The 21,544-nt window shown below is 39.3% G+C and overlaps 1 protein-coding gene across 3 annotated transcripts in view; it reads left to right on the top strand.

Annotated features, from left to right (window-relative positions):
* lrrc1 (leucine rich repeat containing 1) overlaps positions 1 to 21,544 on the top strand; it is a 228,879-nt gene that overhangs the window by 64,403 nt on the left and 142,932 nt on the right. For all 3 annotated transcript variants that reach the window (XM_059645575.1, XM_048531313.2, XM_059645576.1), the window contains exons 5-8: positions 1,058 to 1,114; positions 2,426 to 2,489; positions 18,010 to 18,084; positions 21,289 to 21,433. In XM_059645575.1, the coding sequence (XP_059501558.1) occupies positions 1,058 to 1,114; positions 2,426 to 2,489; positions 18,010 to 18,084; positions 21,289 to 21,433 (341 nt within the window). The remainder of the gene's footprint in view (positions 1 to 1,057; positions 1,115 to 2,425; positions 2,490 to 18,009; positions 18,085 to 21,288; positions 21,434 to 21,544) is intronic.

Below are 21,544 nucleotides of genomic sequence, written 5' to 3'. Positions count from 1 at the left end.
AGAAAAGGAGAGCTTGCTGTACTTTTCCCATCAACATTCCTCAGTTTCAACCTGACTGAATCAATTGAAAATGTATTAGAAATTTTTGCCTATTAACATCTGTTCAGCCTTAGAATATTTCTTGATTGCAGACGCTAACTTGTTGCCATGACAAGTGTTGCATTTCCCTTTGAAAAAGTTCCCCGTACACATTCCCCTGGAGAGTAGTGGATGAAAGACTGATGGTGCTGGTGGCAAATCCTTTTATATATTTTCAACTTAACTCCTGCAATGGGACTTCCTTAAGTCCATGACTGCTGCATCTGACATAATTTGTTAATGTGCTTCACTGGAAGATGAAAATGCAGTTATTTTCAGAAGGAGATTGAAGTTCTTAATGGTTAAGTCATTTGAAACTGCAGTTTCAATTCGTTAATTGTGTTTGGACTTGATTTTTGTACCTAAAGTGATTACTTATTGAAAATGATCTGATGATTTTTAGATTCTTTTATCTGTGGGGATTATAGTGCCAGTGCACTATCTGCCATAACAATTGTGATTGAGCTTCAGTCCAGCGCCTGGAATTTTCCAAATTTAGATATATTCTACTAGATTAGTTCAATCCTGTTCCAAAAATATGAAGCACATTTTAGATGAGTTTATATAGTACTGAATGATAAATTACCACTCACATCAAAGTGGCTGAACATGCAAATTGGCACAAGATGATCAAAGTGCTTTGGAAAGGCACTGTTTCACAATAATCTATTGAGGATGTCATATCTGTGAACATTGTTTGCAATTTATTAGAAAGCATTTGATATGACATAATATGGTAGTGATAATAAAAGCATGGATTGGAAGTAATCTTGCTATGTAGGTTATTAATTTGGAATGGGCTAAGGGTGGTAGACTTGGGTATGATGAGACTTCACCAGACACCTTCCCCCGATGTCCGTGGTGATGTCTCTGCTTTTCAGTATATGCAACAATGTCTTAAGGAATTATAATTGTTATATTCAGGTTGTTTTTTTTTTCTGAAATTTGTATTTCATTATGTTTCTTCTCACTGTTTCAGTCTTATAAACTTGGCGTCACTTGAGCTAAGAGAGAATCTACTGACCTTGCTACCAGAGTAAGTACAATAGATATCTTTGTCTCCTTTATGTAACTGTACACCGATATTTAAAAAAAATGGAAAATTACCGATGATGATGATGATGAAATGAAGTTCTTTGAATCTGGTATTTTCTAGGAATTAGGGCTTGTAACTTCTAGTTAAATACTTGCAGGATTACTTGAATCAGGAAATCTCCTAAATTCTTTGTCAATAAGAAACTGTTTCTGTGAGATTTCCCTTCATACACAAAGACTAAATTTGTCATTTTGGATAGTGAGGTTTCTTAGGTCCTGTGCCCTTGGTGCGCTCTGTCCTATTTCTGTCAGTGTAGAGAGAAGGGAAATTGTGGGAAACGTTTTTAAGTGTTTCCATCTCTTTGCTAGTGAGGAAGAAAATGCTAATCTGAATTTGATGGGATGTAGTCTGATTTTTTTTTTCCTGTAGCTTGTGGACAAAGGAACTACCCTGTGGTATAGTTTTGAGTCGTCTCAAATCCTACCTGCAGGAACATTTGGGGCTACACATTGACCACTAGTCTAGTTGATAAAGAGGGAGAAAATTCAGCTATCCTTCCTATCGCAGATGGAAAACTACCTGTCTGAACATTTGATGGGTGCAAAGTAGGTTTGCCATGATGTCTGAGTGAATGAAATAACCATCTAGGCACACATAAATAATAGTTGTGTGGGTTGGACACGGAGGGGCTGCTGGTGCCTGTGTTGATTATGTTGTTAATTGATCTGGTGGTGGCAGTGAGGCTCCAGGGGCCTCCTAATCGGGAGGAAATCCTGCTACCCAAGTAATCTGATTCCCTTGGTTGAAAAAAAATCAAGACCTGTGTATGTATATGTGTGCACATATGTATGTATGTTTGTCCTATATTGCCAAGCTTTTAATTTGTACATGTTCATAGTTCTTTTATATCTTCAGATTTGTAATCCACCATTAGTTGAATTAGACTAGAAATTGGTTTATGTGTTCATGGTTAAGAATTTCAAATTGACATGGCTATTTTGCTACAGCCTTAAATTTTTATTCCCATTCCTATTGGCAACAACACAATCAGTGTCAAAACTACATGTTAAATGTAAAAAGTAGAAACTAAATTTCAAACCAAATGCCCTTTGCATGGAACAGTGACTTTCAAAGCTATGGTTTTCTGCACAAATAAATATTACTTTGCATTTATGATTGATGTAGAATGTATAGTGTGACCATTATCAAGTCCTGTGCGGTGCATGCCTATGTTAACTGCTGCTACAAACCTTACAGGTGAATGATATAGCAATCTAAATGTTGACACTGAGAAACCATATTAATTTGCAGATCCCTTTCCCTTCTGTGCAAATTGGAAGAATTGGACCTTGGAAACAATGAACTATATACTTTGGTAAGATTTGTTTTAAGTGATGTTTTTCCTTTTGCATGGCAAAATGAAAAATCAGGGAGTTGTATGCTATCAGGGAATGATTTGTCCTCACATTTTGCGCAAAGCTAATCAGTGTATTACTTACCTTTAATGGGGCTCCTTGGCCTGGGTTTTGCAGTTAGTAGCAAAAGAAGAGTGCTTACTGCTGACCCGAAAGGTTGCAAATGAAGGTCTGACAATCTCTGTGGTAGGAGTTTAACTGTTCTCCACAATGATATAAATCTGCTGCCTTGTCAAAGGAATGTCTTGGAGTAGAGCAGCAGTAATGCCAATAAATAATCAAATTTAAATTTTCTCGCAACAAACTTTGGAAATTAGAAGCACTTAACATCCTTTCCTTTGAATTTATATCGTCAGATAATGAAATAAAGGTATGGCTCTGTTAAAATAGAAGACGAACTTGAGGTAAACAGACTACTTTAAAAAAAGTTGCAAGTTTATTATTACTCTTAATATCATTATAAAGCAATTTGATGCTTCATAAATATATTCAAAAAAGCTTTCTTTATTCAATAAAGTTATTTAGTTGTTTAGTAATTTATGAAGCTAGCAGTTGTGATCTTCCCAAGCTCAAATTTCCCTACCTTATACTTTGCACTTTCCAGTTTACAAAAGAACAGAAGAGCAAAAGAGAAGTACGGCACAGAAACGGGCCCTTTGGCCCTCCAGGTCTGTGCCGATCGTCATGCCCTGATTAAACTAAAAAACAAACCTTCTGCCCTTATTTGGTCCATATTCCTCGAATCCCTCCCCTATTTGTGTATCCATCCAGATACCTCTTAAATGTCGCCAACGTGCCTACTTCCAACATCACATCTGGCAGCGCGTTCCTTGCTCCTACTGCTGTCTGTGTGAAAACCTTTCTTTGCACATCTCCCTTAAACTTTTGTCCTCTCACCTTGAATCTGTGCTGTCTTGTAATTCAAGCATCAATCCTGGGAAAAAGTCTCTCACTACTCACTCTATCTATGCCTGTCATAATTTTGTGGACTCTTATCAGGTCTCCCCTCAGCCGCTGAATTTCCAGAGAAAACAATTCTAGTTTTTTTAACCTGTCCTCATAGGCATTACCCCCGAGACCAGGCAACATCCTGGTGAACCTTCTGTGGACACTGGTGCATAGCTTCCACAATCTTCTGGTAGTGTGGTGACCAAACTGCTCCAAATGTGGTCTAACAAGGGCTTTATATCAGCTGCAGCACATTTTGCCAACTGTTGTCCTTCGTGCCCTCGCTGACGAAGGCAGGCATGCTATATGCCTGCTTAATCACTTTGGCCACCAGTGTTGCCACTTTTAGGGAATTGTAGGCCTGCACGTCCAGATCCATCTGTATATTAATGTTCGTAAGGGTTCTACCGTAATTCACACCAAAATTTGATCCTCCAAAGTGTATCACCTCAAATTTGTTTGGATTCAACTTCATCTGCCATTTGGACTGGCGGTGCTAAATTGCCCATAGTGTTCAGGGGTGTGTGGGTTATAGGGGGATGGGTCTGGGTGGGATGCTGCAAGGGGCAGTGTGGACTTGTTGGGCCGAAGGACCTGTTTCCACACTGTAGGGAATCTAGTCTAATCTAAATTCTGTGCCCAAGTTGCCAATCAATCTATATCATGTTGTATCCTTTCACAATCGTTGGCATTATCAGCAACTCCATAGTTCCACATTGGAACCTCCTATTTTCAGTTTCAATGAACAAGCTGACCAGAGAAAAGAACATGAGGCAGTTGCCCATTGCTGACCTGGCAATATTAAAGGAAATGTAACTCCTTTTTCCAAAGAGTTTTCGTGTTTAAACTTTGAATATAAGGATCTGCACCCTGAACCCAGAACAGATGAGACGGTGAATAAGCAAAGCAAGTACAACCACTTGTAAAAAAAAAACAATTGTTTTAATGGTGCCAGTGTAGTTGGAGACTGTAGATCTCATTACCACCTGTCTGCTTCCTGGATGCTTCTAGGCTCTGGGTTTAATTGATTTATTTATTGTCTTGTATTCTGAAACACAGTGGAAAGCTTTGTTTACGAGCGATGCAGGCAGATCATAGTAAACTAAGGATGCAGAGATCAAAAAGATTTAGAGACATACAGGCTACATTGTGCAGGACATGTACTAGGCGAAGTCACCATTAGCAAGATCAGTGTTATTTGAAGCTAGAGAGTCCACTCATCAGTCTGATAATGGCAGGGAAGAACCTGTTCCCAATGTGTTTCTGATTGTGCATGCGTTCGGGCTTCTGTATCTTCTGGCCGACGTAAGAGGTTGTAGGAGATCGTTACTAGGGTGTGATGGGTCTTTGATGATATTGGCAGCCTTTCTGCAGCAACGAACGATGTAAATGGAGGCATTGGATGGAATCGGTGATAATGGGAACTGCAGATGCTGGAGAATCCAAGATAATAAAATATGAGGCTGGATGAACACAGCAGGCCAAGCAGCATCTCAGGAGCACAAAAGCTGATTTTTCGGGCCTAGACCCTTCATCAGAATTGGCTTCTATGATTGGTCCGGGCTGTGCACACCCCCTTCTGTAGTTTCTTATGGTTCTGGGCAGAGCAGTTGTCGTAGCAGACCATTATGCACGCAGACAGTATACTTTCAATGGTGCATCTGTAGAAGTTGGTGAGAGACCTTATCGACATGTCAAATTTTCTGAGCAGCCTGAGGAAGAAGAGGCATTGATGTGCCTTCTTGACTGTGACATCTACCTGGGAGGTCCAGGACAGGTTGTCGGTTATCATCACTTCAAGGAACTTGATCATCACTCTCTCAACCTCCGCTTCATTGATGTAAATGGGGATGTGTTCTCCTCCTTTCTTTTTGAAGCCAATGATCAGTTCTTTAGTTTTGCTGCTCTGAAAGACAGATTGTTTTCATTGCATGATGTCACTAAGCCCTCTATCTCCCTTCTGTAGTTTTATTTGTTGTTAGATATCCATCCCACTATGGTGGTGTCATCAGCGAACCTGTCGATAACATTCGTTTGGAATTTGGTAACGCAGTCATAGGTATAAAGTGAGTACAGTAAGGACTGATGATGAATCCTAGGTGGGGCGGGAGTCCAGTGTTGAGTGTCATTGTGGAGGAGATGCAGTTACCTATCTTCACTGATTGTGGCCTGTGGGTCAGAAACTGAGGATCCAGTTACAGAAGGCAGAGCTGAGGACAAAGTCTTGGAGTTTTGAGATCAGTCAGGAGGGGATATTGCTGTTGAAGGCGGAGCTGTAGTCAGCGAGCAGGAGTCTGACAGAAGTGTCTTTGTTCCAGATGTTCTGGGGGTGAGTGCAGGGCTAGGGATATGACATCCTGTATAGATGTTACGTTGGTAGGCAAATTGTAGGGGATCGAGGCAGGCTGGCAGATTGGAGTTGATGTGTGCCATGACCAGCCTCTTGAAGGACTTTGTGATGATTGCGGTCAGACCCACTGGGTGGTCGTCATTAAGGCACATTACATGTGCCTTCTTAAGTATGGGTATGATGCTGGTCTTCTTGAAGCAGATGGGGACTTTGGCTTGAAGGGAAATGTTGAAGATGTTGGTGAATGTCTCTGCTGTTGGCCTGCACAGGATCTTAGTGCTTGGCTGGGACACTCTCTGGACCTGTTGCTTTGCTTAGGTTGACTCCTAGATCATCAGACCGATCTGATGCCTGAAGCGGGGATGGAGGGAATAGGCGTGTCTGGGTTGTGGGGGCAGCTATGACCGGGTTGCTGGCATTCTGCTCAGACTGAGCATAGAAGGCATTGAATGCGTCAGGGAGGGATGTGTCTTTGTCTGTTATCTTGCATTGCTTCATTTTGTATCCTGTAATGTTATTTAGGCCTTGCCATAGTTGGTGGGAGTCTGGTAGGTTTGTGGATCTAACTTGGTCCAATATTGCTACTGTGCATCCCTGATGGCTTTGAGGAGGTTATGTCTGGGTCACTGATTTGAATGCTGCATGGCTGATCTTCAGTAGGCATTGGACTTTCTGGTTCATCAAAGGTTTATGGTTGAGGAACGCTCGAACTGACTTGCTAATCCACAGATTTGCTAATCAAGTCCCATGACTGTGGTGGCATACTTGTCTTTTTCTGCTGAACAATTGAATGCGGTCCAGTCTGTCGGTTGCAAACAGTCCCGGAAATGGTTTTCCGCTGCTTCGGACTAGCACTGTACGACTTCTTGCGAAGGATTCTCCTATTTCAGCTTCTGCTCGTAAGCAGGGAGGAGGATCATAGCGTTGTGATTTGTTTTTCCAAAGTGTGGGCATGTAATGAAGCAGTAGTTGTCTTTTGGTTGTTTAACAATGGTCCAGAATGTTTGGATTCCTGATCTGGCAATAGTTGTGTTGGTCGTACTTTGGCATCACTCGCTTGAGGTCAGCTTGGTTGAAGTCGCCGGCCACAACGAATAGGGTCTCGGGGAATTTTGTCTCGAGGATGTTTGTGGCGGTCTGAATCTCGTCCAGAGCATTCTTCACATCTGCATGGGGTGGAGGAGTTAAATTCTAATAATCTTCAGATGAACTTTTCACTGGAGATTATGCAGGTGCATTGTTGGGTTGAGGAAGAGTTCTCCAGTTATTAAAGGATTGCTTGTGAATCTGAGAAAGCGTAGTATTCAGAGAATTTCAATCTCCTTTATTTATAATGGACAAAATAGCTTACCAAGTTGCTAGCACAGCTGAAATAAGTTATTTTGTCAGATTGTAAGAAAGGGTTTATTTAAGTCTTAACATTTGGTTTTCTTTTAAATAGGTATTTTCAAAGAGCAAAAATTTTGAAGCAGCGTTATCTGATCCTGTAAATTAAACCACGAAATGTACCTAAGGGGTAATATAAATTGGAAAAGTCTGTTTTTTGTATAAAAAGAAATGTAGTGATTGCAAAATGTTTAATTGCCTGCCTATTAAGTGCCTTGTATATTTTGAGAGAGTGATCCAGTCATCCTGTTAAGAAATGCAGTCACTGTTGAACATGCTTTAAGGATTTATCACTGCTTCAGGCCCTGTTTTCTACAGCATTAATTATACTTAAATGAGAAATTGCAACATGATCATGTAATGTGTTCCCACATGAGGATGTGGCTCTGGAGTGGTGCAGTCACAGTCTGAATAGGTCAGAAATAAAGTGTGTGTTGTTTAGACAGCATCGTTCACATTCTGGGGACATCCTTAATGAAGACCTTTTCAAGTGTATTTGCTTTCATAATAAAGGCGAAGGTTGCAACCAATTTGCATTAAACAGGATTCCACAAATAGCTATGGGAAAGAGACCAGGGCTAGATTTTTTTCTTCTTAAGAAATGTTGGAATGTTGTTCATGACACCAGGAGAATCTAACGTGATCTTTCAATAATGCTGTAGACTCTTTCTTATAATGGCCAGGTGTGATTGATTTGGTATAATTTCTCACCTGAAAGTTGGTATCTCTGATAGTGTATCATGACTTTGACACTATAATGAAGTATCTGAAGCTGATAAGAAAAGGTCAACTGTAGCTACTGTATGCTCTGAACAGCCAGTGTAGAAATATCTTTTCTTTGTTTATATAATTAGTATAATAACAGTTTTGAAGACTACATTTTTGAAATGGTTCAATTAGTAAATAAGTTACAGAATAGGACTTGCTGTTAAAGTCATAATGGTCTACAAGCTCTCTGATGAAGGGTCTAGGCCCGAAACGTCAGCTTTTGTGCTCCTGAGATGCTGCTGGGCCTGCTGTGTTCATCCAGCCTCACATTTTATTATCTTGGATTCTCCAGCATCTGCAGTTCCCATTGTCAATGGTCTACAAGCTGATGATCAACAGGAGATTGTGGTAGGTTTTCACACCCTTAGTTTCCCCTTTTTTAATGCTTCTATCCAGTTTTTCTCCTTGTAACTGACTTGATTTCTCCTTGAAGAGATTGAATGAGAGATGAATATGTAGAAAGCAGAAATAACTTTCATAAGGGAACCTACAATATAAGCGAACTTCAGTAAAGCATATGCTGTGAAAAATACGTGTATGTTTAACTGTCTAGACTAGGTGTGTCCAGTTCAAAATACACAAGAAAAATGGTGAACTTGTTTTCAATGACCCTATACACCACACAGTGATTAGAGATAATGAATGTTGTCTTGAAAAATATATCTAGAAATTTTACACTAATTACCGCAGCATCTGTTGGGAAAAGAGTTTGTGTATTGTTAGGGGTGCTGTAAAAGCTTATTTGAGGAAAACAAAAGTTGTCAATAGCTTAGTTGCACTTAAATGCAAGTTCTAATATTTGTAATTATAAAGTGTTATGTTATGTTGATGTATCTGTGTTCTGCAACAAAGGTGTTTTATGGAATGAAATGATCTATTGAACAGTATTAGGCCATGTCACAGTAATCTAATGGAGGTTTTTTAAAGGAGCAATTGAAGGGGATTTTATATCTATAAAACTTCCTTGGTTTATCAGAAGGTGTTTGATAAAATTCATTGTGAGAAATTTAAAGAAACTTAAAATCATTTGATGAAAGTTCAGTTAATTGGCTAAGGTGATACTGGGGAGTAATAATGATAAAAACTGTACTCGGTAATTTACAGAAAACATGGAGGCCTGAACTGGATCATGTGCAGATTACTAATCAGAAAATTTACTGACACAAAACTCTGTCCATATAATGAATAAAATTATATTACAGCATTCAAAACATCGTTGGCTTAATTAAGTGTAAGGCTAAAACTGGGTGAATGATCTTGAATGAACATAAAATAAAATTTAGCCATAGACATCAGGCAGCGGCAAACACCAAAAAACAAAAAAACTAGACCTGCAGAAAAAACTAGACAAACTCTCACAAAATAACAACACAGACAGCACAGAAGCATGGATGAAAAACTTATCTGACCGACCATTAACAGACACTGAAAAAGCCGTCTTAGTAAGAGGATTAAATTACAACTTCCGGGATGCGGACAAGAAAGATTTCTTAGCAGCGTTAGAAGCAACACTGAAAGACAACAAACTCACAGGAGAAGCCCAGCAAACCATCAGACAGACAGTCTCACCAACACTAAGCAGGAAAAAGGAAGAAAACACACTCAATACACAAGAAAGGAAAGCCCTAAAAGGACTCAAAAAAGATAAAAACATCATTATCCTACCTGCAGACAAAGGACGCTTGACAGTCATTTTAAACCAAACAGACTACATTGAGAAAGCGAATGCACCGCTTGTAGATACTGACACTTACCAACAGGTGGCGATAGACCCGACCCCACAACTGGAGAACCGAATCACAGCCTTACTCAATTAACTTCAAAAATCTGGAGAATTAAACAAGAGGGACTTCCAAAAAATGAAACCAGATGGATCCAACACACCACGCTTCTACAGAGTACCAAAAATTCACAAACCAGGAGCCCCCCCTCAGACCCATAGTGTCACTACCTGGAACACCAACCTACAGATTAGCCAAGGAACTACACCAAAGACTAAAACACCTAGTAGAAGACTCCCACCACTCCATTCGCTCCACCCAAGAATTCCTGAACACCAAAGATACCAGGATAGAAGAGGATGAAATAATGGTCTCCTTTGACGTAACAGCCCTGTTCACATCCATCAACATCAACCTGGCCAAAGAAACACCGATGACACTATTAGAAGAACAGAAGACACATACACCAGACACCACCAACTCATCAGCAAGGACAACATCATCGAGCTAGTGGACCTATGCCTTACCACCCACTTCACTTTTTCAATAACAAAACCTACAGACAAACCAACGGTACACCCATGGGATCTCCAATATCAGGGCTCTTAGCAGAGGCAGTAATGCAGAGACTCGAACAAACAGCTCTGCCAATCATCCAACCCAAACTTTGGGTCCGCTATGTGGATGACACCTTTGTCATCACTAAACAAAACAAATTAGAGGAAACCTTCAAGACCATCAATAATACCCTTTACTGGCATAACATTCACAAAAGAGGAGGAAAACAATAACAAACTGCCATTCCTAGATGTCACAGTAGAACGAACAGTCAATGGGGAACTTCAAACCAGCGTCTACAGGAAAACAACACATACGGACCAAATACTGAACTACAGGAGCAACCAACCCAACACCCACAAACGAAGCTGCATTAGAACATTATTCCAACGAGCCACCACACATTGCAGCACAGAGGAACTACGCAGAGCAGAGGAAAATCACCTATACAGCGTATTCAAAAAGAATGGGTACCCTATGAACACAGTCTGCCGATTCCTCAGCAATAAACCCAAACAAACTGACAAAACAGGCTCAGAAACCATTAACCACTCTCCCCTACATCAAAGACATTTCTGAAATGACTGCCAGACTACTCGGACCTCTTGGCACCAGGGTAGCCCACAAACCCACCAACACACTAAAACAGCAGCTCATGAACTTAAAAGACCCTATACGGACAACAAACAAAACGAACATCATCTACAAAATACCTTGCAAGAACTGTGACAAACACTACATTGGACAAACCGGCAGAAAACTAGCCACCAGGATACATGGACATCAACTAGCCACAAAACGACATGACCCACTATCACTAGTATCCTTACATACAGATGAGGAAGGACACCACTTTGATTGGGACAACACATCCATCCTAGGACAAGCCAAACAGAGACAGGCACGAGAATTCCTAGAAGCATGGCATTCCAACCGGAACTCCATCAACAAACACATTGATTTGGAGCCAATCTACCATCCTCTGAGAAAAAGAACAGGAAATGACATCACCAATGCAGGAAATGACATCACCAACCCAAGGAAACCTAACCAGATAAATAGAAAGCGGGACATAACACCAGCGCTTCGTCGGATGCTCACTGATGATGTTACCTAGTATGGTGACGAAACGTCTGAAAACGAACCTTCCAGCTCAGCGAGCAAACTCACACCCATAAAATTTACTGTAAGTAGCAATCATGCGCAGAGTGAAAAGTGCCCATTGCAAAATCAATGAAGGCGTTACAATTTCCCGAGAGACTTGATGAAAAGAGATTCAAACTTCCACACCATATTGATTTCTTACTTTAATCTTCTACAATGTGTAAAATGAAACAGTCTTGACTAAACATTTTTCTTCACAACCTCAGTTTTAAATTATAAAAAATGAGGTGCGCCTTTTAAATCTATCATCCACCACATTCTTCGTGGAATTACAGTCCTTTTTGCAAACAGTCCCTAATTACTCAGTGTTGAATAAGGTGTGTGTATCACTGTTTCACTGAATATTACGTTAAGTATTTTTTCCAGGCACCGCACTCAGTTTTTGGGAGGGGTTTTAAACTCATCACGAGCTGCAAATCCTGTTCCAATGATTTTTCAGCACCCCCTCCCCTCCCGTCTTTTCATCCCTAACACCCAGGCTTACTGTCAGGCTTGTACCTTCACATGACCTCGTTTGATTACCATAAATTTAAACCTACAGTCCTAAATATAATCTCATAATCGTAAGTGAGGAAAATTTATTAAAAGGTGAAGAGTAATTACTGAAACTTTCCACTTAAAATTAAAGGACTTCTCAAAGTGGACCAAGTATAATGCTGTGCTTTAAGACCACATGACTAAAGCCCAAATTAGATATCTGTTGTTAGAAGTACTGTTGAGGGAATACTTGGGGAATGATGGGAGGCAGTTAGGCAAGAGTGATGTCCTGATGTTCTGATCTCCATTAACTCCAGAAGAAGAGGAGTACGAAGTAAACGTGTGACTGGTAGTTTCTAAGAGGTCTCCATCGTTTTCTGAGTTCTGGTGGACAATCTGGGGATCCCTCATTAACAATACCATCATCAGACTGTGAAGATAGATTAGAATATATAAAATTAGTTGGTTTCCAGTGAGATGCCAAGCAAAAGTGGAAATGTTTAATTCTTTGTTTAGTGAATATCAAGCTGACCCTAGAGAATGAATGGTGTGGAGCCTATGGAAGGTTATGCGGCAGGGCAGAATGCTGATGAACCAAATGGATTTGTCACTTCCTATGTACCCTTGTTACCACATGACAAGATGTCACCGTACCTAAAACTGATCATTGAAGAAAATGATCAGTTACCTTGAAGTAAATTTTTGAACAATGTAAACTGGTATTCTTTCCCTGATGACTTCATCCTGAAACATGAAAATAAACGTTGTTCAATTTGAACGCTTGTGCATAATTGAAGGGTAACTCGAAGCAAAATTCATGGTGCATCTGGTTGTGATTAATCACACAAGATGGATTGCATATGTCTGTAAATCATCTCTGCATAGTCAGAATTAAGTGAAACCTAGCTGTATTGCACAGTTGGCTGATGTTGGTTATTAGCATAATATTATGGGTACAGGTGTTGTATGCGTAGAATCAAATCAACATTCTGACATTAGTGTAGTTTACAACGGTATAATTTTCAGCAGTTGATGTAAAACACAATGTTGGGAGCTTGTTGAAATGAAGGTATATTCATTGGGAACTTTTTTTTGATAGTTTGGGGTCATCACAAAATTAATACTGAGCACAGATTTGATTTTCTTCCTCTTCCATGCTTAAGCTATTTATCTTGCCTGATACACTCGTGCACCTTAACACAGCACAGTCTCTGATGCCAAAATGGAAGAGTTTCAGATGAGACTTGATTGCAGTATTTGTGATTTCCATTAGCTTTAGTTGATATTGGCAAGAAGTATTTGATGAAAGCCAATTATTCTTTGATTAAATGATTGTGTGAAATTAGAGCTTTTCTTTTGATTTATTATTCAAGCTACGATGATTTGGAAAGCACTGCTTGAAAGGATTGTGGAAGTAGATTCAAACAACTTACAAAATATAGTTGATTAAACATTTCAACAGAAGGTTAAATTTTACGAGTTTGAAAGTTTTGCTGAACAGAGATTCTTGGCTAGCTTTTTCAAAAAACCAAAACACATGATATGCAGAAGTGCCTTCTGTGCTGTGACGTGAAGTAAGTCCTACTTAATGCATCCCCATAAAGTGTAGAAGTCTTTATTGCTGATGCAAAAATCGCTTCCTGCTTATGTTTTATGTTAAGGCTCTTAAATACCTGCAAAGTAAGTATCTTTTTTCCTTTGAGTTGCAGTTAATTTGAAAAGAAATTGCTCATATGAGACTTTTTCATTCTAATTGCAATTAGTTGGCAAGACCTGAACAAAGGCTGGTTATTGATAATATTGAGTTTTCTTGTGCGTTTTGTTAGCTACTGTTATAATCTCAATTCCCTGACCTTTTCTGCTTGTTGCTTGACAAAGAAAAAAAATGTCTCAAGGCATTACAGAAAATATTGGAGATGACGATATGGTTGGACAAAAAACAAGGGTTAATGAGTGTCTTGCAGGATGGTGAGGTGGCAAGGTTTAGAAAAAGAACTCCAGATTTTAGCACTTAAACACATTTGCCTGCATTTGGGCAATGAGTTTAAGTTATGTAAGGATTTGGAGGACTGCGGGATTCTGGGAAGTTTGACTTGTGGAGTTGAGGAAAAATGCAAGTCGAGAAGGCATTTCAACAGAAGGTTAAATTTTAAATTTGAAGCTTCTGAGCGGAGGGACCAATTTAAGTCAGCATGCAAGAATGAGAGGAATGCTGGTCGAATGGCACCTTATCTTCCTTTGTCACCTTATGGCTTTTAGGAGTTAGCATTGAATTTGATCATTGGACAGCATGAACACCATGTTCATTATCTATTAATACCCTTACAATCCTCGATGCTGTCACAAATTGGGTTGCTTTCAGTACAGTCTCCCCATTTTCAATTTCTCATTGTATCATTTGCCACCTATCCAAGCTTCTTTTCTCCCCTACCAACAATCCCTCTGTTTGCCTGCTATTTTTTTCTCACCCTGGGATCTCTCTCCTTTATCCCCCACTATCTATTATCATCATAAATACCATCTTTTCCTAACCAGATCTAGCTCTGAAGAAGGATCATGGGACTTGAAACATTAACTTTCTTTTCCCTCCAGTGATCTTGCCAAACCTGCTGAGCTTCTTCATCAAATTTCTGTGTCGGTTTCATTGAGACAATAGTCAGGGTAATAATAGAATTAGTTGCATGGTTTTATGGCAAGTACTGAAGGCAATAACTTTGCTCATTGGAAATTGTGGCTCAGTCAAAACCGTGTGACAGACAACCTGTAAACTTGAAAGAGATGATGGCGTTCTTATTTGGTGGTGTTGATGTGTCTGTCAACTTTGATCTTTTGTGTTTAGGTGATGCTAAGCAATAATGTAGATGAAGAAGGGAACAGGTCTATGATAGGTCCTTTAGCATCATCCCAGGTTGTAATGTGAGTGAATCATAGATCCTACATCATAGAATCCGTACAGTGTACCCAAACCCATCCCCCTATTACCCACTTAATCTACACCCCCCCAAACACTGCAGGCAATTTAGCATGGCCAATTCACCTAACCTACACATCTTGCAAGATGGTACACATTAAGCAAGATAGTGCTAATGGTAGGAGGAACAGGGTGTGCTGATCAAGTGGAATGCTTTGTTCTGTGTGGTGGCAAGCTCCTTCAGTTGTTAAGGAAGAGAAGACGTTGCTGCATATGCTTTAGATTGGATAGGACCAAGTGAAGGTAACCTCACTTAGCAGGATAAAGAAAACGTGATATGGTCATTTGTGTTCAATCCTGCAGAAATACCAAAAGAGACGAGGAGGGTCCCTGTAATGGCACAGTGGTAGTGTCCCCAATCCTGAACTGCATGACCTGGGTTCAAGTCCAACCCGCTAGGGAGGTGTATAATAATGTCTCTGAACAGTTGGATTAGGAAAATAGGTAAAAACTAAATAAGAACGGGGAGGTTGAGGCCCTCTCAGCACTGTAGCACAGTGGTATTATCCTTACCCCAGTCAGGGTGGCCAAGGCTCAGCAACGAAGTCCCAGCTGCTCCACAGGTTTATTGTCATATCCCTGAACAGGTTGATTAGAAAAGTAGGTTCAATTTAACTAAAAAAGAACCCTGTCGTAGTGCAGTGGTCATGAAAAATAGGATAAATAAAAAAAGGATGAGGAAGATACTGTGATGACAGTTGTGACTGATCAATATTAATTCAGTGTTGGGGATGTCTCCTTTAAATAGTGTGGTAAGAATTGTGTGAGAGATTGTGTTGTACAGTAATAGTGCTCCTACCTCCAGGTCAGGCATTCAGCGTTCAAGCCCCACTTGTCCTGGAGGTGTCTCAACATGCCTGAGCAGGTTCATTTTTTGAAAAAGAGAGGTGTGGTCTCTGGCACTGAAAGTTAATTTTAGAATACATGGAATCTCATTCTTGCATGTAACATTTTAATTTTTTAAACATTTCCTTTTTGTCCTTTTGCTCTTAATCCTGTTGTTCCCTCACTAGTTTAATTAGTGTGCTTGATTTGACATTGGATCAATGTTACTATTGAAAGCTATTTTCTAATCACCCTTTTCAGAAATGTTATTACATACACTGGAGACTTGAACCTTGACCCCTGGCTCAGGGGTGGGAACACTGCTGTGTCTGTCACTGTTTACAGGTTAGTTGAGGAATATGAATATGCAATAGATGTGGCGAAGAAATGGTATTCTAGATGACATTGGAGTTGAAGGATACTTGACTCATTCCATGGAGCCACTTTGTGGCTGGAGATTGAAACTACAGTTTGGTGGCTCCTGCAGTAGTTCGCCCCTAGCTGTCTTTGATTAAAAGTTACAGTGCGGCCCAGATTTAGAGTCGTCATTTGCAAAATATTGGATTTTTTTTATTTTTAGAAGGAAGGAGTGAGTTGGTGGTGGAAATATTGGAGGAATGAAAACAGGCTGCATTGTTCTCACTTTATTGGTTTATTTTGATTTAATGAAAGTGTAAGCTGCTGCTGTTGTGATCCGATCTGGTTTCTGAGTTGCTGCTTTATAAGTAGGAACTGTTGTTAATCCAGATATGTTCTGCTTTCATAAACACCTGTAGATGCAGAGATGACCGTCTGCCTTTAGCACGACATGTGAACTTGATCAGGTGACACTTGCTTTATTTCCTCCATCATAGAAATGAAGCATAGATAACCTGGTATTGGAGAATTTAGTAGATTCTTCTTACAGCTCCTTGTATCGACCTATACTACAGTCATAGGCACTTGCATGTCAGGGCTATAGCCAAGCAATTTGATGTCAACTGTAGCACATTTCACTCTGTGTCATGCTGCAAGAGGACTCAACAAGGTGACTTGAGAACTTTACACTATCAGGTTAAATGCAGTGATATCGTGATTATGTCATGAGCATGTTCCTGAAAGTTGTATTTGAGTATTCGGTGTCAGACATAGCAAAACAACTTTGGATCTTAGTGCTGCTTCTTTGTAATTTTTAATAAGTTTCTCTAAACTGCTTGTGCTTGTTATTCCACTATCTAAAATTTGGAGCTCACAGAACTTTGTTGTCCAGTAAGCATAATACAGTAACGGTTCAATTCAAGCCGTGAATGTTGGTACTGTACCGAAGGTGTGTGCACAATAGTTTTCATTCGTAGAGAAGTGACAATTCACTGACATGAATTTCCCTTGACACTGAGCATGAGTCAAGCACCAGAGTGAAACATGCAAATGCATATTAATATCACTGCTCAATGTGGTTTGGAAATGTAGTGCTTGCTGCTCTTGAAGCTTAGATTTCACTAAGAGTGCTATTGAAGGCTTTCTGTTGCTTATTGGAAAGAATGCCACACAATTCCAGAGATTTTCCCATTAAGATCATCAGGATTACTTTGAGGATCAAACACCTGTCATTTCTTTCAGAACATTAGTGAACTGGTCCCTTTTTTTTTGTAATGGGCTAATTCTGAATTGGGTTCATAAATTTATTGTATTAAGCATTCTCCAAATTCTACTAAAATTGATGTTAACAAAGGGAACGCCACAAGAACTTTGCTGTTCTTTGCAAAGTCGTTCAGAATATGGATTTGTTTTGCTTCATGTAAATCAGACATGAAGCAATTTGTTGAAACATTGCTACTATTTTTTCCATGTCAGCTGTACCCCTTCCAAAAGCGACTCTCCATGGTAACAATGCAACCTGTTTTTGGGGGCCAGCTTCAGGATTTTCCTTTTTTTTTGTTTTTCAGCATAACATTTGTTTAAAACATAATATGAAAAAATATGTTAAATATCAGACTGCAAGTGAACATGGTTTGAAATAAAATCCGGTGGTGTCTTGTTCTTTTGTGTTCCAGCCTTTGTGTCTTGGCTACACTCAATCTGCCCTTTCCCAATATATGAAAATCAAATGACAGTTTGCCCTCAGTGCTGGAGCTGTTACGACAATAATTAAAGTATATTGCGTACATGTGCCAAAAAAACTGACAGTATAATTAATGTTTCAGGAGTCATTGCGCAATATTTTAATGAAAATGGATTTATTTTTGTTTTTGAACGTTTTTCATGTGAAGTAAGCAGTCCAATTTTCAGATTTGTTTAGTAGTGATTAGTGAATTTTTGATTCTTATTTGTAGCCACAGAATACAGGATCACTTTCAAACCTTAAGGATTTGTGGCTGGATGGGAACCAACTCATGGAACTGCCTGTGGTAAGCTTGTTTTACAATTACTGTCTTTCTTTCAATACCTTAGTAATACTTATAGATTGGAATTACCCTGTTGCCTGCACTTTTGAATTTTGTTTCAGGTGTTGTTTATTTGCTGCTGTTTAGTTACTTATAATTTCAATCCTGACGCATTTCCATATGTAGCAATCCAAGTACTTGGTATGTTATCCATCTGTACTTGCAACTGAAGAAAGCTTAGACTGAAAAGATGACACATTCCAAATGTTTACCCATGAAAACTTAGTGGTGATTTTCCTATTCTGAGCATTCGTTGATGTTGAATAATTGATTGTTGTATAATTCATAATTAATATAGTTGTCATCTTTGTCATTAATTATTACTTCCTCACTTTTACAGTGTCAATTCTGTGCGCTCCTTTTAGACAGGAAGATATGCAAACACAACTGTAAGCATCTCTTTGCTTGCATGAGCCACATGCTTTTCAAGCATGAAGTGTTTTGCCTGAATGGGATTCCCAAACAAACCTCTGTGGTTTCCAATCCGAAAGCACAATCCTTGATAAATATTAAGTATTCTGTTCGTTTAATTCACAAAAATCACTTGATTTGAATATATTTATAATAACCAATTAAACTTTTCTCTCTGGGTGATGCCATAATACTGTCCATTCATCCACCTGCCCCAATCCCACCAATCTGAAATGCTGACACCACAGGAAATAGGAGCAAGAGTAGACCAGTGCGTCCTTTCAAGTCTTTTGTCCACTTTACTGCCCTTCCCTGTAACCCTTGATACCCTAATGGATCAAGAATTTATCTACCTCCGCCTTAACTGTAATCAAGGACTCTGCCCCTACAACTCTCTTTGGCCAGGAGTCCCAAAGACAGTCAAACTATTGACAGACAAAATTTCTCCTCATCTCAGCCTTAAGTTGGCGCCCCATTATTCTTAGACTGTTCTGTCTGGTCTTTAGCCTCTCTCATGAGGGGAAATATCCCTCACACATTCCTAAGGTGGGAACGTTGTTGTGGAGAGACAAACCATTAAGGTGATGGTGTTCTGTGGAGTATGGAGCCAAATGTGCAAATGTTATTCTGTGGAAGGGAAGAAATGTTGGCAGTGAAAATGAGCAGACCTTGAGAAGGCTTTAAGCAGAGGTTTGGAATGGGATTTGCAAACAAACCCCTGTGGTACACAAAAGGCAAAAAGGTGTTTTGTCTTCCAAAGTGAAGAGGCGATGACTTGGAGAGACAATTCTGTAAACAAGTTTTATTCTTTTATTGTTGTGAAAGGGAAGAAGTGCAGAATCTTCTAAGTAGTAAGGGCAAGCATTCAACTCAAACTTGTTACTTATTTTGCTGTATCTTGAGTGAACGTTGTAATGTAATGTATGCCTAGATAATACGAGGATTATTGCAGGATGAAAAGTGGGATGATCAGAAATACCTGTTTCTTTTTAAGTCATTGGGAGGTATTCAGCTAATTGTTGAGATGCAAAGGAGTGATTGGAGTTTAGACTATTCCAGGCATTAAATGGAAAGCGCTGGATTTCATGGTACACCATCTCTAACGAAGGTCAAAGACGATGTAAATGCTGGGAGGTATCGCTGTATCCAAGGGATGTAAGTGAGGTGTGGTCTCAAATTTCAGAAGTGTTGAAATATATTGTTTTCAGAAACTAGATATTTGGGTGCTGTGTGGAATATGAAAAGATGTAAACAACCAATTGTCTGAGAAGAGATAGTGCAGTGAAGCCATTTTAAAATGAAGCTGGAATTAGAGTGCTTTGAATAATGCTATAAGTTTTTAAGATGTATAAGATAAAAATACTTAATGTACTTCCTATGTGTAAATTAAGCTGATAAGTCAAACTGGTGTAGAGTATTTAGGGAGCTGCTTATACAATCACCTGCTGTTGCACAGGAGGAGATGGAATTATAGTGGGACTGTCACTGAACTAGAAATATGAAGAACTAGTTAATTCTCCAGGGACCCAGGTTAAAATTCCACCATGACAGCAAGCATTCATGTCAGGAATTGAAAGCTAGCCTCGATGGTGACCATCAGATTATCATTGATGTAAAAAGATCCATCTGGTTCACTAATACGCTATAGGGAAGGAAATCTTCTGGCATAAATATGACTCCAAATCGCATGACCCTCTGATCCAGGGAAATTACGGGATGCTGAACAATTCTGGCCTTTCCAGGAATCCCACATTGTATGAAAGAAGAAAGTAAAATATAAGACTGTATGCCAGGTTATCTAAGATTACAAGGAGATCTTGGTTAGTTGGGTCAACGGGCCGAAGAGTGGCGGATAGATGTGAGAGATTGCATTTTTTTTGTAAAACAAAACTTACACATATAAAAGTAGGGCCTTGGGTAGTGTGGGAGAACAGAGAAACCTAGTAGTTCGGGTACATAATTCTTTGAATTTTGCATCACAGGTAGACAGGGTGGTTAAGAAGGCATTTCGCCTGCTTGCCTTCATTGCTCAGACCTTTGAGTTTGGATATGGGATAGCATGTTGAGGTTGTACCAGATGTTGGTGAGGCCTCATCTGGAGTACTTCGTCCACTTCTGGTCGCCCTGTCGTTGCAAGAATATTATTAAGCTAGCAGGTCCCACAGAAAAATCTTAAGCTTTTTAGGAGAATTGTGTAAACCTGATTACGGTATAGTTCGATAAGAATGCTGACTTTAGGTAAACATTTTCCATTTAAATGTGGCTGGGATTTGTCACTTTAAAAAATATTAACAAAATGAGTAACAGCAATAATAACTGGTCAAGTGGTACAGGTGAGAAGTGCGTGCAAAACAATATTTGTAATGCATGTCTTTCACTTGGACTTAGCTGCCTATGGATAAACAATTCCAGTATAGCACTAAAAATACCTTGAAATATATTTTCACAAAGTATGCTGGCATTTGATGTACAAACATTAAATTTGTGCTTTCACATTAAGCTGAGAGATGTTAATTTTTAAATATTTGCTTAGAATTTATTTCATTTCTTATTAGTTTAGACTCATGGATGCTAAGTTAACAAAACCATGATTAAGGACTTGATTTCCACTTTTGCTATAGCTGAGTATATGCACAGAAACTTTGTATATAAAAAGAGTGTTTGAAATCATTGGGAGACAGATTGCCCTTCCCAGTGTATGCTGTCTCACTAGTCTTTCATGTAAGGACTTCAGCTCCTTTATTTTTGTTAAAACAGGAAATTGGAAACCTGAAGAAATTGCTGTGTTTAGACGTGTCAGAAAATAAACTGGAGAAACTCCCGGAAGAAATCAGTGGACTTGGTTTACTCACTGATCTTCTGGTCTCTCAGAACCAATTGGAGGTTTTACCAAATGGAATTGGTATGTCACTTCTGTGTAAATGGTTTATTTGCTTTGGCTTTCATTTTTTTGTTTCTTTGTTTTTTTTGTTCTGCTGTAATACATGGAAAGTGGCTTCATATTTTGGCTGTT

Source organism: Stegostoma tigrinum, chromosome 4 (genome assembly GCF_030684315.1).
Source record: "Stegostoma tigrinum isolate sSteTig4 chromosome 4, sSteTig4.hap1, whole genome shotgun sequence".
In the NCBI taxonomy this organism is placed as follows: Eukaryota; Metazoa; Chordata; class Chondrichthyes; order Orectolobiformes; family Stegostomatidae; genus Stegostoma; species Stegostoma tigrinum.
Note: the sequence above shows the minus strand (reverse complement) of the source record. Positions and strands in the feature narration are given on the sequence as shown.